This window comes from Dendropsophus ebraccatus, chromosome 6, assembly GCF_027789765.1.
Source record: "Dendropsophus ebraccatus isolate aDenEbr1 chromosome 6, aDenEbr1.pat, whole genome shotgun sequence".
Taxonomy (NCBI): Eukaryota; Metazoa; Chordata; class Amphibia; order Anura; family Hylidae; genus Dendropsophus; species Dendropsophus ebraccatus.
In genome coordinates this window covers 5,854,795-5,871,158 of record NC_091459.1, presented here as the reverse complement: position 1 = coordinate 5,871,158, position 16,364 = coordinate 5,854,795, and the positions used below count along the sequence as shown (strand labels likewise).

Below are 16,364 nucleotides of genomic sequence, written 5' to 3'. Positions count from 1 at the left end.
CTCTAGTTTGCCTCATTGCCTGAGTTTATTGCTCAGCGGCTTTGTACTACTACTGTATCTTAACTGTCCTGGTTTCACCCTAGCTTGCTGACCACTCACCATTGGGTACTTTTGTCCTTTTCTTGTAATTGTCTCATATTTGTCTCATGTCCTGTAACACCTATTTTAGTGCAGGGAATTTCCAAGTTGTCCTGTGCCGTTTAGGATACACTGAGGCAAGTGGGAAGGGACAGTGGGCGCGGGACAACGTCAAGATTGCACTTGTCTCTGTGGCACCTGTGTACTCTGACCAGTTCTGACATCTGTACTATTCCTCTCCCCCATGGATCAGGCAGATGCATGATGGGAAATGTAGTTTCTGGGCCGGCCCATCTTGAATATAGATCAGCTTTTAAAAAACTTGTAACTCAGCAATGGCAGCAGCTGGAAAAACAGGAGAGGGCTTAAAATACTCAGGGAGACTAAGGAGAGTAAGACCAGCTAGCTTTTCATTTTTTCACTCTTAGGTGGATAACCCCTTTAACAACTAAGTTGATATAAAAATCAATAATTAAGAAAATCAGACATTTATTTTGCTGTTGAGGATTTTATTTTTTCTACTTGTACAGCTATTGTTTACATTGCAATAATGCAGTTTTAGAAACAGCCCAAACCCTGTCTCCCGGCAGTTTATTATTAACACAAGCAGGACAAAGCGTCATGAAATCAACATAAGGAGAACAAAAAAAAATATTATATATATAATAAAATAATGACTGACCTTTCCTAAAGATTAGTGACTAGCTTTAGGATGTACCTTTAAAAAGGGATTGGGTTCAAAACATTCATTAACCCCTTTAATGCCAGTGGGACAAGCAATGCATTGCCCCTCCCCCTGGCATCAAGGAGGTTAAAAGGCACCAAAGACAAAATATACATATTTACAAACATACAATAAGAACAAAAGTTACATGATCCTTCGACAGGGTGTCTGAGTTTTTTTTTAAACTTACTGTAAACCTTCACTTCCAAAAATAAAACAAAAAAAATACAAAGAGACTGTTGCGTTTAGACAAAATAACTTTTCACGTACACTGGTGCAATACATTAAAATATCTCGTAAGTGCTCTATCACAATAAAACAAATCTCAGATTGGATTCTGCCCGCAGATACAATCTAAATCTTTGCCATATTTCAGAATTTCTTTATAGAGTTTGCCTTTATTTTTATTTATTTTTTTTCCACCATTTTGTATTTTACTCTTCATAATATAGGTATATATATATACTTTATATATATATATATATTTACAACTCTGCCATAAATTCCTTTTTCCTTTGGTTAAAACTATAACAAAAGTTAAAGCCCTCTCTTAAAAAGCATACACAATAATTCTTTGTTCTAGTTTTTCGCCTTACAACGAGTGCACATTTTGCATACCATAAAATTAAATACTTTGTAAATGTTTTCAAGGGTGCAAGAAAGTTAGCGACTAGAAAAATATCGGATTTAGGTGCCTCCTAGTGCTGGTATAATATTGCAGCTGTAGCAAAGAGGTAACTTCCGGAGTCATATCAGCCTCAGGCTGTCGCCGGACGCATGACTCAAGAAGGCCCTATTGCTTTATAATAAAGGGGACTAAGGCGGGAGAAGTGCCAAACTCTGCCCGGACAGAACGAGCACTTATCATTTCTCACTCGTTGTCTCTGCCATGACAGTCTCGCATCGGACCACAGCTCGGTGCAGCGCCAGGTCCTGTAGCAGCCAAGAGATTAACATAGTCCCTCACATCAGTATGTCAAACATCTAGCACCTGGCACTGATACAATAATTCATATGTACGGTGGCTAAAACACTGTCCCCTCTCAAAACGACACCCTTCCTGGGTGCATTTATATATAAATAAATTTATAAATTTAATTTTTTTTTATTATTATTATTTAAGGTGCCGAATACAGACTATTATTACAAGAACGATAGGTGGCAAAGCTCCTTTAAGCAAGGCGCTCACTTCAAGTGCTTGTGTTGCATCCATAGAATGCTAGATGGCACCCGAGTCTGGAGATTTTGGTAAGAGGATTGGTAAGTCATTCGACTTCCGAAGAGATTGTGGTCTCTCCCCCAATTTGTACCTGGCTTCTTTACAGTCACTAAAACATGGCTGTCAATTAGAATAATCTCATCCTACTAAGCTAGATACTATTAGCCACATAAGAAAATCTTAAAGTAGAAAGGTGCTGGGGGGCATATTGGCAAATATTAACATAAGGAAAACCGGATCATCACGATAATGCCTTACCGCAAGCGTAAGAACCGAGAAATCTTAAGGGACCTGTGGATTCTCAGCTTAGGAGCCGCCATGTCGGAGGACGGTGGCTCAAAAACTGCATTCTAACCCTCACCACTATTATAAGGAGGCGCAAAATCACTCCCAAAACAAACATACTAGCGTAACAAACAGATTCTCATACAGCTGGTGCTTCAAAAGCTATAGTTCACCCCCGGTCGGGAGCGCCAGTGCATTGTTGGCTGGGTCCACACAGCAAGGTGCAACAGGCTTCGCATGCCCAAATAAACTTTTCATTCAGTCTTTTCCTCAACATTCCTCTTAGGCTGAGAATTACGACGCTGAAATAATAAAGAGTGCATGGTCACTATGCCACACAATTTAGAAAACAAAAATGTATATATCTACATAATTTACAATTAAGGGCGCACGTTTCACATGACCAGGACAAAAAAAAAAAAAAAAAAAAAAGCTAAACCCGTTTTGTTTTGCCCATATGCGCTTTAAAGATCAAATAGAGGCACTCCAGTATCATTGGGCGAGGGCTCAGCAAGATTTCGGGAGATCGGCGGGGAGCTCTGCTTGAGACACGCGGTACTGGACTTTTGTGTTGGTGATGGCGCCGTGTTTTTGACGCAGGTGAAGTCTAAGTTGGCTTTTGTGACGAAAGTGGAGATTGCATTTTTCGCACTAGAAAGGGGAAAAAAAGGAAATTGTTGAGTAAATTTGTACATGTAGAAGCAGTGGTGTGCTCACAAAATCAATACAAATATATAGTACCTGCCTTAGCACCATATCTAGATTACAGGTTGGCACTGGCATAACTATCGTGGAGGCAGACCATGCAGCTGCTATAGGGCTCAGCAAAGCGTGGACTGCCTCCATTGTATGATGGCTCACACCCCAGCACATCACACTACACTCCCCCCCACACACAGCCAGAGCCGTACCTGCCCCATACACATACCCGGACAAGAGAGCACTGAGCACATACAGCTGCTCAGCCATTTGAACACGGAGGTCCCCGGTCTATGGAGGTGGAGGCTGCAGGGACCATGGGATCAGGTGATTGCATTGCTGCAAGTGCTGGAGCTGTATATTGGGGGTCTTTACTGCACCCCCAATCCCACTGCTCCAGTCAGTGACAGCTGCCCTCCTGCCCCAGTCACCGACACGCAGTGCACAGCTATTACACAGATACAGGCAGTGCACCTACATGTACGCAGCTATTACACAGATACAGACAGTGCACCTACATGTACGCAGCTATTACACAGATACAGGCAGTGCACCTACATGTACGCAGCTATTACACAGATACAGACAGTGCACCTACATGTATACAGCTATTACACAGATACAGACAGTGCACCTACATGTACGCAGCTATTACACAGATACAGGCAGTGCACCTACATGTACACAGCTATTACACAGATACAGGCAGTGCACCTACATGTACACAGCTATTACACAGATACAGGCAGTGCACCTACATGTACACATATACACAGTCTATTGACTTACATGATAAGGTTTCTCTCCAGTGTGAATACGTAGATGGCTTTTTAATGTCTGCAAATGCCTGAACCTGGTTCCACAGATCTCACATGGATATGGTTTCTCACCGGTGTGTATTAAAACATGTGCACGGAGATGAGCGACCTAAAAAGATACAAGATACATTGAATTTAACAAAAAGAAATAATTCTGATAGAAACAGAGAAACATTGTCCTTGCCTACTTGCAATATGCATCATTAAATATAGGTACATGATCAGGGAAACAATATGGCTATGTTCACACAACATTTTTTTTAAAGAACGGCCTTTTTCCATTTAAACATTGTTCTTTGGAATGCATTGAAGTCAATGCAACAATGGCCGTTGTTTTCACACAATGTATTAAACAGCCCTTATTTTTGAGTGCCAATGGCCATAGCCTATGGGTTACTGTGCCAGCATAAGAAAAGCCTTAAAGGGGAACTATCTGCAGGTTAGAGTGTAGTTATTGGGTCAAGAAAAGTCTATGATGTTCAACACTCTCCTACTACCCCTTAAATGGCAGTTACATTTTACATTTAATGATTAGAGTGAAGACGACACACGGGGGGGGGGGGGGGGAGCCCTACACGTGACAGAATAAAAAAACAACAATGTGGGCAATTTTCAATTAAATTCCTCTTGGACATATTTTGACATGTACCTGCACAAAACGAGCGCCGCAAGTCTCGCACTTGTAGGGCTTTTCTCCAGAGTGGATTCTTGTATGGGTCTTTAGATTTGCAGGTCGATTAAACTGCGCACCACAAATACTACAGCGATATGGTTTCTCGCCTAGGGATTAAATACACACAATTTAGAATAAGAGTAAAAAAAATGTTAAATAGAAAAATTATTATATTAAAAAATTATTATATTAAAAAAAAAAAATTGTGGGAAGATCAGGAAACAAATGGTATGGAGATATCCCAGTTGCACTGATCTCTTAAAGGGGTATTCTGATCTCAGCTAACAGTTATACCTGTAGGGCTCATGTTAAATATTTTTGCAAAAACTTTTATTTAACAAACCTGCCTCCTTCTGCCGATATGCTGCTCTTTCCCTCACATTGTTGACAGCTCGTTGTCTAGGTTACCGGCCACCACCCTGCTCTAAAAGCACTGATTTGGCTGGTGTAAATGTAGCTATAGTATATATATATATTTATTTATTACACACACACGTATATTTACATTTGTATCACTATGCATCTACATTATAACTACAGTATACATACACCAGACAGACCACTGCTTTTAGAGCAGGGTGGTGGTCAGTAACCTAAACAGCATATCAGAAGAAGGAGACAAGTTTGCTAAATAAATGTAGTTGCAAAAATATTTAACATACAAGTATATACGAGCCCTTCAAGTATAACTGTTAGCTGAGATGAGACAGTATTACCCCTTTAAGTGTCCATACCAGACAGAAGAGCTACATTTAAATTTTAGATAATGTTACCAACTCCACTAACATTAAAATGGAGTAAAATCCAATCCATATAAACTAAACACCCCGGGGTAATTCAGCAACTCACCGGTGTGTACGGTTTTGTGGCTGGCAAGGTTTCCTTTGTAGCGGAATGAAGCTTGGCAGCGGTCACACTTATAGGGCTTGTCGCTGTGCATCTGCAGAGTGTGTCTTTTTAAAGATCCCTCCTCAGAGAAGCGAGAGTCACATTCATTGCAGAAGAAAGTGCCATTTTCTGTCAAGGAAACAATAATGTATGAAATTATAGAAATAGTACTTAAGGTATACTTAAAAAGTGTCATTTAAATTTTATTAATTTTTTTGCAGAAATCAATAGTATGAGCGATTTTAAGAAACTCTGTAATAGGTTTTATTACACAAAAACGCCTCTTTTTGTACTCAAAAAGCTGTTTCCCAGCTCACCTTCCTTCCCCCCCCTTACTTCTTAATTGCCCATTATCAGACAAAGTTGTCTACATTACAGAGAAGCAAAGTGAAGACAGGTTTGCTGAGTCCATAATAATCTATGGAGGGGGAGGGGCTGAGGGGGATGAGTGGGCAGGGAGAGCAGAGAAGCAGCTGTACAGTTTGGAGACTGTCTGGGCACATAAAACACTGGATTCACAGGTCAGAAAGGTCAGTGCTTATCTGGGAACTTGGTGAGAGAAGATTGCAGGATGATGTGCTGTGCAGGGTTGCCTTTTCTCCTTTCTGTGCTCACTCATCCCCCTTGACCCCTCCCCCCTCCATAGATTATAATGGACACAGAAATCCTGCTTATTCTGAAGTGAGGGGAGAGGAAGGAAAACAGCGTTGTGAGTACAGAAGGAAACTCTTTTGCTTAATAAAATCTATTTTATTATTTCTTAAAACCACTTGTACTATTGATACTTTACATGATGGGTACAAATTCGTCATTGATGTATTATAGCATGGAGCTAAGGATTTATGTCCTAATAGACCAGATTAATATAGAATCTACATGGAGCTTTTTTCTTTAGCTACTTCCATCCCATTATGTAAGCATGGGAAAACCTGTGGTAATAGTTGGCAAAGGAGCCAGATGTAAGATTGATACAATTGTAATGATAGGAAAAATGTATAATACATACAATGATATAAAGTGATCTAACAAACGTCATACAGGACACAAGATCTGTAAACTGTAAACTTACCACAGCTTGAGTCAGAAAACTCTGATTGTGTCTCAGCTATCTCTTCTCCAAAGTTAGAACCGGGGGTGTGAGGACACATTTCGGGAGGGGACTGGGAAGAAAACATGTTGAACTTGGCTGTGTGAATGTAAAGAGGTGAATGTCCTTCGCTGCTCAAAGGTGACCCCTCCATACTCCTGCCGAAAGAGAAAAACATGTTACTTAGTGATAAGTGGATGGATAGGAAAAAAAACACCTTCTATAGAGCTCTAAAGCCGGCTCAGTGTTTGAATCCGCTCGGCTGTCTCTGACTAATGGTAAATAAAGGGCATTGTGTTCCGGCTCTCCACTGCTTACCTGTTTACTATGCCGTTCAGTTTGCTAGCCTGGGGCACAGCCGAGTCTTCTGGGCTTCCATTAAGTTTAGTTGAAGTCTGAATGTCCATGTTTTCTGACTTAACCGGCTGTTGACACGATGCCTGAGACGTGTAAAACGGTGGGGACAGGTTGACCATTTCGCTTTGGTTGGTGCACCCTTCTTTGTCGCTCTGGTTGAGGGAATTTAGCAATTTGTACTTCTTCCAGTTACACGCTTTGGGGTCTGTAGACGATTTCGACGTAGGGGAGCTGGATCCTTGTGAAATTCGAGCGTTTTTGCTGCTGCTGGACTCTGTCGGAGAGTTTGGTTGGCAGTCAGACTTCTGTGGACTCTGCGGACTGACCAGACCTTTGCGGTTGACCGGAGAGTTTGTAGGCTTAAAGTGAAGGATTTCATCCTCCGATGATGTTCTTTCCTCCTCTTTCCCTTTGTCACAATTATAGAATGGGCTGCTTCTCACCGAGGGACCGGCAGACCTGGAGCCTGCGAGCACGTTGTACTGGGAGTCACTACGAGGGTCTTCCAATGTAGCCTCCCTAGGAGAGTAGATGTTGCTGTGGCACACATTGACAGACAGGTCTGTGACCACTTTCCTGTAATCTCCTAGCACAGTCCTGGAATTTTCTCCAGGTAACACACTTTCCTTTGATCTATTGGATCTTTGGATGTCGGCCATCTGCACGTCTCTTACTTCATCTTCTGGAAACAGAAACCCATGAACTGGAATGTGACTGTACAGAGGGTAGGAGGATGGAGAGCCATTGTACAAGTTGGGGATATAGGACCTTCCGTCACAGATGGCTGCGTTACGGAGAGGTACAGTATTTTCTGCCATCTCACAGTTTCTGTAGGCCATGACGTCAGGGGGCAACATTGACCGGCCTTGTAGGAAATCTTCTTCTCTAGATGTTTTCACAGAACTCACAATATCTTCACTATCGAGACACAACGACAAAAAATAGATAGTTATAGCATAAAATAAGTGAATGGTTATCTACAGAACCTAAATTAAAAAAAAAAACATCCTTGTAATGGAATTAAAAAATAATCAGGACATAAAACATTTACGTAAGTAATGTAACGCTACCTGGACTTGAGGAACCTCTGGCAGGTGTCCACGACGTGCTCCATCTGGAGGTAAAGTGCAGTGCTCATGACTGCCATAATGCTGCTGTCTCTTAGGCTAAGCCGAGATGTGTACATGAAGTCCAAGAGGACCCTGAAGCCCTCCGCGCTGATCTCCGGATCAAGGTTGATGATGTTCATGTTGCACTTCATCTGGTCGGTGAAGATTGTATAGAACAACCCACTGAAATGAAAAAAATTAAATCTTTTGAGTTTCTTGTTTATAGAAGAATTCCGGGCTTGGACTGTTTTTTTTCAAAAGAGCCAAAGAGAACCACACGCACCTACCTCCCCGGCTCCAGCGCTGGGGTCCGTTGTCCTCCTCCGCTCCGGTTCCTGGTCCCCCGTGTGCTCTTTGGTCTGAACTGGGTCAAGACGTGCGGCTGCTGACTGGCTGAGCGGGCCCAACACATCCCGACCCGGGTCCCCGCTCAGACCAGAAAGCGGCCGGAGGACCAGGAACCGGAGCAGAGGACAGCGGACCCCAGCGCTGGGGCCGGGGAGGTAGGTGAATGTTGTAATGTTTGAACAAAAAAAAGCCCAAGTCCAGATGTCTCCTTTAACAAAGGCCGCATCTAACGGGAAAGGAGAATGCAGCATGCAGAGTTTTTGTCTCTAAATTTTTGGAGCCCCCGACACAATATGAACCTAGCCTAGGATAAGACATGTCCATAGAGCACGTTATCAGAACATGGAATGTACCCATAAATAATACATAAATACCAATCAGAAGTACTATGGAATAACTACATCGCTAGCACCGACCTGCAAGCCATCAGGACAGTCTTGTGAGCTCGAAAGTGTTCCCTGTTCACCACAATGATCACATCTGTCAGGATGTCTCTGCTTCGAAGACGGTTAAGATTCAAGAGGACATCGCTGGCGTGTCGCGTGAACTGGATGCAGCTGTCAGTTGCAGATGTCATTGTTGCCCCTATCCTAGAGAAAAGAAGACACAATGTCAGCACTGGTATAGAGCCCTGGCTGTTCTATTCTACTCCCAGCCCCAAATTATATTTCAAACAAGTTTCAACTTCCACTTTTGGTGGTTTGTGTTATTTATGGATTGCTTCATGTTCACCAGTTATGAAAGTGGAGTAAGATGCAGGTGTGTAACCAAAGAATACAGAGCACACCATCAAAAGGAAAAAACACAACAGTACTTACCCAAAGTGTCAGTTCAGAATCTAGACTTCTCTTTGATTACTGAAATATAAAAACAATACAAAAAATAATGAGTCTACATGTTCAATGTCAATCACTATAGTGACGTATAGTCAGATACTAGACAGCATACCATGGTACACAGTAGTCTCAGATTTACCTAAATTTGCAGCACTGTAAGAATCCAGAAGGACAACATCTGAATGAAGTTTTTCATGTTCATCCCAATTATTGACACTCTCCCTTCTCCCAATTCTAAAAATTCCTAATGACTCACGTGTTAAAGGGGTACTCCGACAAAATATTTTTCTTTCAAATCAACCGGTTTCAGAAAGTTATATAAATTTGTAATTTACTTCTATTTAAAAATCTCCAGTCTTCCAGTACAGCTCCTGTATGTCCTGCAGGGAGTGGTGGTTTATTCTCTCCAGTCTGACACAGTGCTCTCTGCTGCCACCTCTGTCCATGTCAGGAACTGTCCACAGCAGAAGAGGTTTTCTATGGGGATTTGCTGCTGCTCTGGACAGTTCCTGACATGGACAGAGGTGGCAGCAGAGAGCACTGTGTCAGACTGGAGAGAATACACCACTTCCTGCAGGACATACAGCATCTGATAAATATTGGAAATTTTTAAATAGTAATAACTTTCTAAAAACCAGTTTATCTGAAAGAAAAAAAAAATTGCTGAAATACCCCTTTAATACTCTGCTATTACTTTGTGAGTCCCCTACGCCCCAGCGACCAGTACAAAAAAAATAGGATGCTATATAAACTGATGCAAAGCAATGAAATTCTCTAAATATTGCTTTTTATGCACTAAAATGTGAAGTGTTAATCCGTCTCCCCATAGCGAAAGCAGAAGCTTCCCGATAAGACAGATGCAGAGAAGAAAGACAGTTGGCCGACAGGTACTGAATTAAGGCTAAATATATAGGGGTCGATTCCTCTTCTTTTTCTGAGGAACCTTCAGACTAGGTATTTTCCACACTCAGTAGTTTCTCTACCTCTTTTGTACATTCCCATCCCCAGTCTGAAGAAAAGCACTGATTGTTTTGATGACATTAAGGGGCAACTCCAGCGGGAAAAAAAAATAAAAATATCTTTCAAATCAACTAGTGCCAGAAAGTGTCATTTATTTCTATAGAAAAATCTCTTAGCTGCTGCATGTCATAGATATAGACATGGATCTGCAGGACATACAGCAGATGATAAGTACTGGAATATTTGAGGTTTTTTTTTTTTTAAATAGAAGTAATTGACAAATCTCTGGCATTTTCTGGCTTATTTGCAAGTATTTTTTTTCTGGAGTTGAATAATAATAAATAATAAATAATACTCCGTCAACCATACATAATATATCCATAAAATACTGCAATCTGCATCTTTACCAATACAACAGGATATCACTGACTGCTGCACTGAATTAAAATCTTAGCTATACTTTAAGTCTAGATTCATTTGCTTAGAATAACTTATGAAAAATACTAAAAGGAAGAAGGGAAAGCGGTATCCAGCATAGAGGAGACTTTACCTGACATACAGAGCTTAGCCAGTGGAACATTAACAGGCGGCACACATGCTATGCTGTCATTCCTACCTGCTGTACATCGCTGTCTATTACATAGAGGAATAGGGCTGGATAGTACCTCTCATTCTGGGAAATATTTGACTCAGACTGGGATTACTTCACCCAATGAACTCTATGACAATAAGCTTTCCTGGATAGTCAGTCTGGGGCACAGCCCTACACTATGTGTGATCCCAGATAGGCTTCCCTAACACTAGGAAACATTGTGGTGGTCAGAATCCAAACTCAGAAATCAGGATCCAAAGAAGGAAAAAAAGTACAAGTAATAGGAATGATGTCTGCACAATGAAGGAGGAGGAGAAGAACTGGTGAAAGGGAAGAAATGTGAAATTATTTAGGATCAATGTGTATTCTAGTGTGCAACATGTCCGATCAGTTACATCAAGGATGGGGAACCTTTGACCTCCAAGCTGTTGCAAAACTCCAGGCATGATGGGAATTGTAGTTTTGCAACAGCTGGAGGGCCGAAGGTTCCCCATCCTTGAGTTAGATGATCAGAACCAGCAATTAATGTCTACAATCTGCCACCAGATGGCGATAAAGAACAGAGGAAATCTTATTCAGGTTCCGTCTCTCCATAGTCCAATGTTCTAAGACTCCTAGATAGAGTGAGACTTGACTTAAAGGGGCATCTTTGCCCAAGAGTTGTGAGAGCTATTTTGCATATCCTTTCTTCCCATAGTTGTAGTCGTCAGTCTTTAGTCTTAGCTGTACTTGTTGTTCTACAGTACTAATACTCCGGTACAATAATACAGCCATGCAATCACATAAATTGCTACAGATGAAGAAACGTGTAAACTAAACCAGTGGATGATCTGATTTCAGTGTCTATTCCCTTAAGAGGTGGACTGGCTGACAACTAGTAGTAATGGGGGTGAGGACGTGCTGAGCCTCCATTACGGTCAGCATGACTCTGCTAGTATGGAATTTACCAGCCAGACCTATGTATACAGCTCTAGAAGCAACAGCGCCAGCTTGTTACTAAAGATGTCTGTCCGTGTGACCAAGGGGATGTGGCTGCAAGTCACAAGACACATTGTACTGTACAGTTATTATAGCCATCCACCCAGCAAAGGAGAATGAAGAGTCTTGGGATAGTCATTATACATTATATCCTATGCCACTTAAAGTGTAACTCTCATGTAAATGTCACTTTTCAGAAATCAATAGGACAAGCGATTTAAAAAAAAAGCTGTAAAAGGTTTTATTGAGCAAAAAGGTTTCCTTCTGTACTCAAAAGGCTGTTATACTAGCCTCCCCCCCCCCCCCCCCCACTGCAGAAGAAGAAGCATTTCTGTATCCATTATGGTCTATAGAGAGGGGAGGGGCCGAGGGGGATGAGTGAGCACAGGGAGGAGAAAAGCAGCCCTGCACAGCACATCCTGCAATCTTCTCACCAAGATTCCAGATAAGCACTGACCTTTCTGACCTGTGAATCCAGAGTTTATATGCCCAGTTTCCAAACTGCACAGCTGCTTCTCTCCTCTCCCTGCTCCCTCATCCCCTCCCCCTCCATAGGTTATAATGGACTCAGCATACCAGTCTTCACTTTGCTCCTCTGTAATGTAGACAACTTTGTCTGATAATGAACAGATAAGAAGTGAGGGGGTGGGGGCTGGGAAACAGCTTTTTGAGCACAGAAAGAGGCTTTTTTTGTCTAATAAAACCTATTACAGAGTTTGTTAAAATCGCTTGTACTATTGATTTCTGCAAAAAAAAAATTAAATTAAATGACGGCTACACTTAAAATGTGTCTAAAATGTAGTAAAATAAGCACTTAATCTGCCGTTCATGAAATTCATTGTTCCAACCTATTATTGCAGCTACTTAAGAGCGATAAAACATGGCGGGTATGGCTGTCACTGCTAGTGCACCCCTGCTTTACAACCAGAGGGATAGGAGGCGTTCTGCTATACTGCATCCATACCTGCCGCTCATAGCACCCAGCTCTGGAGATCACATGACCCTACTGAAAAGAGAGACCCTTCTAGGGTGTTCCTCATAGGAGAGGAGGATGAGGGGCGATGCTCCCCGTTGGCTTTCCAGCAGAGAATCACTTTCAAGTTGATTGGATTAATTATTTAGGAATACACCGGCCGCCTGGGATTTGTGACTGGCAGCCGGCTCTCCCTGCAATGTTACTCATTCCTTATTTAACCAACAACTTGTAACAGTATCAGCGAGGAGCAAGTTTCGAGCTCCACAGGCGGCCACACTTCCCACGGACGACACTCAACTAGCTAATCCCCCCGGCTAAGCGGCCGTCATGTACTGTACATCAATGCAAAAGGTATGTTTACTGTAAGTGCATAAGGATTAGCATGGCCACCCACTAGGGTTATAGGGGCAGCAAACTGTCTAATCCAATAGAGCAGCCATAGCAGACTGTGTCCTAACCACTTGGCAACCTCCCAGGAGGGACAGCATGTTCTATGGGCAAGTGAGTATATGCTTGGTCAGGAAGGGGTTACAAGTGTGGGGAAGAGAGCTGCATTAAGCACGGACACCCAGAGAATTACTTATGACAAATAGGATGCCCCATGGGAGCCTGATGCTTTATTCCAGCAGGGAAGCATCAATATCTGACCAGGACTCAGTGCTGTTGCAGGTGAAGTCTTGTTAAATCCACTGTGACCACTTAAAGGGGCACTCTAGCAAAAATCTTTCAACTATGTGATAGTAATAAAGATTTGTAATTTACTTCTACTTAATAATCTCCAGTCTTCCAGTACTTATCAGCTGCTGTATATCCTGCAGGAAGTGTTGTATTCTCTCCAGTCTGACACAGTGCTCTCTGCTGCCACCTCTGTCCATGTCAGGAACTGTGCAGAGCAGCAGCAAATCCCCATAGAAAACCTCTCCTGCTCTGGACAGTACCTGACATGGACAGAGGTGGCAGCAGAGAGCACTGTGTCAGACTGGAGAGAATACACCACTTCCTGCAGGACATACAGCAGCTGATAAGTACTGGAAGACTGAAGATTTTTAAATAGACGTAAATAACAAATCTATAGTACTTTATGGCATCAGTTGATATGAAAGAAAAAGATTTGTTGGAGTACCCCTTTAAAGCTTGCCCACCCTTTTAGGCTGCACACCAGCTGCATGGAACATATTAAGACTCTTGATTTATAGAAATAAAAAAAGTCCAAGTAACCAATAAAAAATATTATGCAAGAAAACTTTTTAAAATTTTAAATAACATTTTTATTTAAACTAAAAGCAGAACTATATAATATTTATATAAAGCAAATACACTTTGTTACATGATTTTCTATACAACATAACTTCTAGCAACAGAAACCATAGACCTAGATGGAAGCAGCTGAAGGCAGGAAGCCACAGGGTTACAGCTGCTGCAGTACCTGGCAACGCCACTAGATGGCAGTCCTCTACCTCTTTTCACATTTTGGCTGCCAGCTTCCATTATGTCCCTCAGAAAAGTTGTTTTTGGATAAACACACACACGTTTGTTCTGATGTTTCGCCCTTTTCTCGCTTAAAAAAGAAACATTTTATGGAGTTTTGAATCCTGACTCAACATGTGATTTTTTTTCCACCAAGTCACCCAGGCTCTGGCAGCCTGGCCATGAAATAACAGTGTTCAGGTCTATGGCTGGGAGCGCTGGCAGGGAGCGGGCTCGGAATGCGTTAGTGAGGAGCACAGAGACACCTCCTTTGTAGAATAAGCGGAGCCGTATTAGTGACAGGGCCAACTACATTCCTGCCCTCCCCGACATGACACCAGCACACGGCCAAGGAACACGCTTCTATTATGGGACCTATACTTATGGCTTATGCCACCCAACCTGCTGGTGGGGGCCAGATCTATGGATCGCTGCTGAATAAGCCTTGTATTACGCTTGTTATACTGAGGCTTTCCCTAAATTACAGGTGTACCCTGGCTCCATATAGACAGTGCACAGTTACCAGGAAAGAACAGTGACCAGTGTCCACCAGGAGCTGCTCTGAACCCATATCGACAAGGCAAGAAGACCAAGGTGGCCATACCCAACCTACCCCATGCACTCTGACCCATCACCCACAATGCAAGACGACCAAGGTGTCCATACCCAACCTACCCCATATATACTGCCATCACCCACAATGCAGGACGACCAAGGTGGCCATACCCAACCTACCCCATGTACTCTGATCCATCACCCACAATGCAAGACGATCAAGGTGGCCATACCCAACCTACCCCATGTATACTGCCATCACCCACAATGCAAGACGACCAAGGTGGCCATACCCAACCTACCCCATGTACTCTGATCCATCACCCACAATGCAAGACGACCAAGGTGGCCATACCCAACCTACCCCATGTATACTGCCATCACCCACAATGCAGGACGATCAAGGTGGCCATACCCAACCTACCCCATGTATACTGCCATCACCCACAATGCAAGACGACCAAGGTGGCCATACCCAACCTACCCCATGTATACTGCCATCACCCACAATGCAGGACGACCAAGGTGTCCATACCCAACCTCCCCCATGTATACTGCCATCACCCACAATGCAAGACGACCAAGGTGTCCATACCCAACCTACCCCATGTACTCTGATCCATCACCCACAATGCAAGACGACCAAGGTGGCCATACCCAACCTCCCCCATGTATACTGCCATCACCCACAATGCAAGACGACCAAGGTGTCCATACCCAACCTCCCCCATGTATACTGCCATCACCCACAATGTAAGAAGACCGGGCGACTATACAATCACTGATTTCTTGCTGCATACAAGCAATAATGTCCGGTCACCAAAAACGTCAATGCACCACAACCCAGTTAGGAAAACTCGGACCAGTTTGGACGCTTCTGTCGGACTATGCTGCCATGTAACTCTATAGGGGACGGGATGGCGCAGCTGGGCTTAGTTTATATTCTATGAAATAACGCATCGTAACACCACGACGAGCAACGGCGAATGACAAACTCAACTCAATCTGCACGGCTGCAAGTCATGAATGAGAAATCAATGCAAGACGGCGAACACCACGGTCACAGACAGTCCCTGGTGCTATTAACTCCTTCATGCCCAGCTTCTGTTATTAGTATGCTAGGGAAGACAAGCTGCATGGAGCCTATAGGTGCATGGAGCTGCATGGAGCCTATAGGTGCATGGAGGTGCATGGAGCTGCATGGAGCCTATAGGTGCATGGAGCTGCATGGAGCCTATAGGTGCATGGAGCTGCATGGAGCCTATAGGTGCATGGAGCCTATAGGTGTCTGGAGCTGCATGGAGCCTATAGGTGTCTGGAGCTGCATGGAGCCTATAGGTGTCTGGAGCTGCATGGAGCCTATAGGTGTATGGAGCTGCATGGAGCCTATAGGTGTCTGGAGCTGCATGGAGCCTATAGGTGTCTGTACAGGAATGTGACACCTCCATGTGACCCCAGGGTGATGTATGGATGACTCGGCCCTTTGGCTGCACACAGTGTCGCTGCATAGTGCCATTTAGTGTGTGTGTGGGGGGGTGGCGGTACCGTTGCGGTTTCCCCTCCGCCAGCAGCCCTCTCGCTATATTTAGCCGTCGCTGGGGATTTAGTATTTTCCCCTCAGTGCCGGTGCGGAGCGGTAGGGGGCGCTGCAGCCTCACACACGGCCATAACACAGGCTATTTACCACTTCTGGGGCTGTGAGGGGGGGGGGGCGC

The 16,364-nt window shown here is 43.3% G+C and overlaps 1 protein-coding gene across 3 annotated transcripts in view; it reads right to left on the bottom strand.

The window, feature by feature from the left end:
• Nucleotides 1-550: 550 nt before the first annotated feature.
• BCL6 (BCL6 transcription repressor) overlaps nt 551-16,364 on the bottom strand; it is a 57,606-nt gene continuing 41,792 nt past the window's right edge. For 2 of the 3 annotated variants that reach the window (XM_069974426.1, XM_069974425.1), the window contains 9 exons: nt 9,104-9,142; nt 8,702-8,875; nt 7,899-8,120; nt 6,790-7,746; nt 6,454-6,629; nt 5,346-5,513; nt 4,473-4,603; nt 3,795-3,932; nt 551-2,957 (listed from right to left, as the gene is read on the bottom strand). In XM_069974426.1, the coding sequence (XP_069830527.1) occupies nt 2,814-2,957; nt 3,795-3,932; nt 4,473-4,603; nt 5,346-5,513; nt 6,454-6,629; nt 6,790-7,746; nt 7,899-8,120; nt 8,702-8,862 (2,097 nt within the window). In that variant the 5' untranslated portion in view covers nt 8,863-8,875; nt 9,104-9,142 and the 3' untranslated portion in view covers nt 551-2,813. The remainder of the gene's footprint in view (nt 2,958-3,794; nt 3,933-4,472; nt 4,604-5,345; nt 5,514-6,453; nt 6,630-6,789; nt 7,747-7,898; nt 8,121-8,701; nt 8,876-9,103; nt 9,143-16,364) is intronic. The other variant, XM_069974427.1, reaches the window with a different exon arrangement.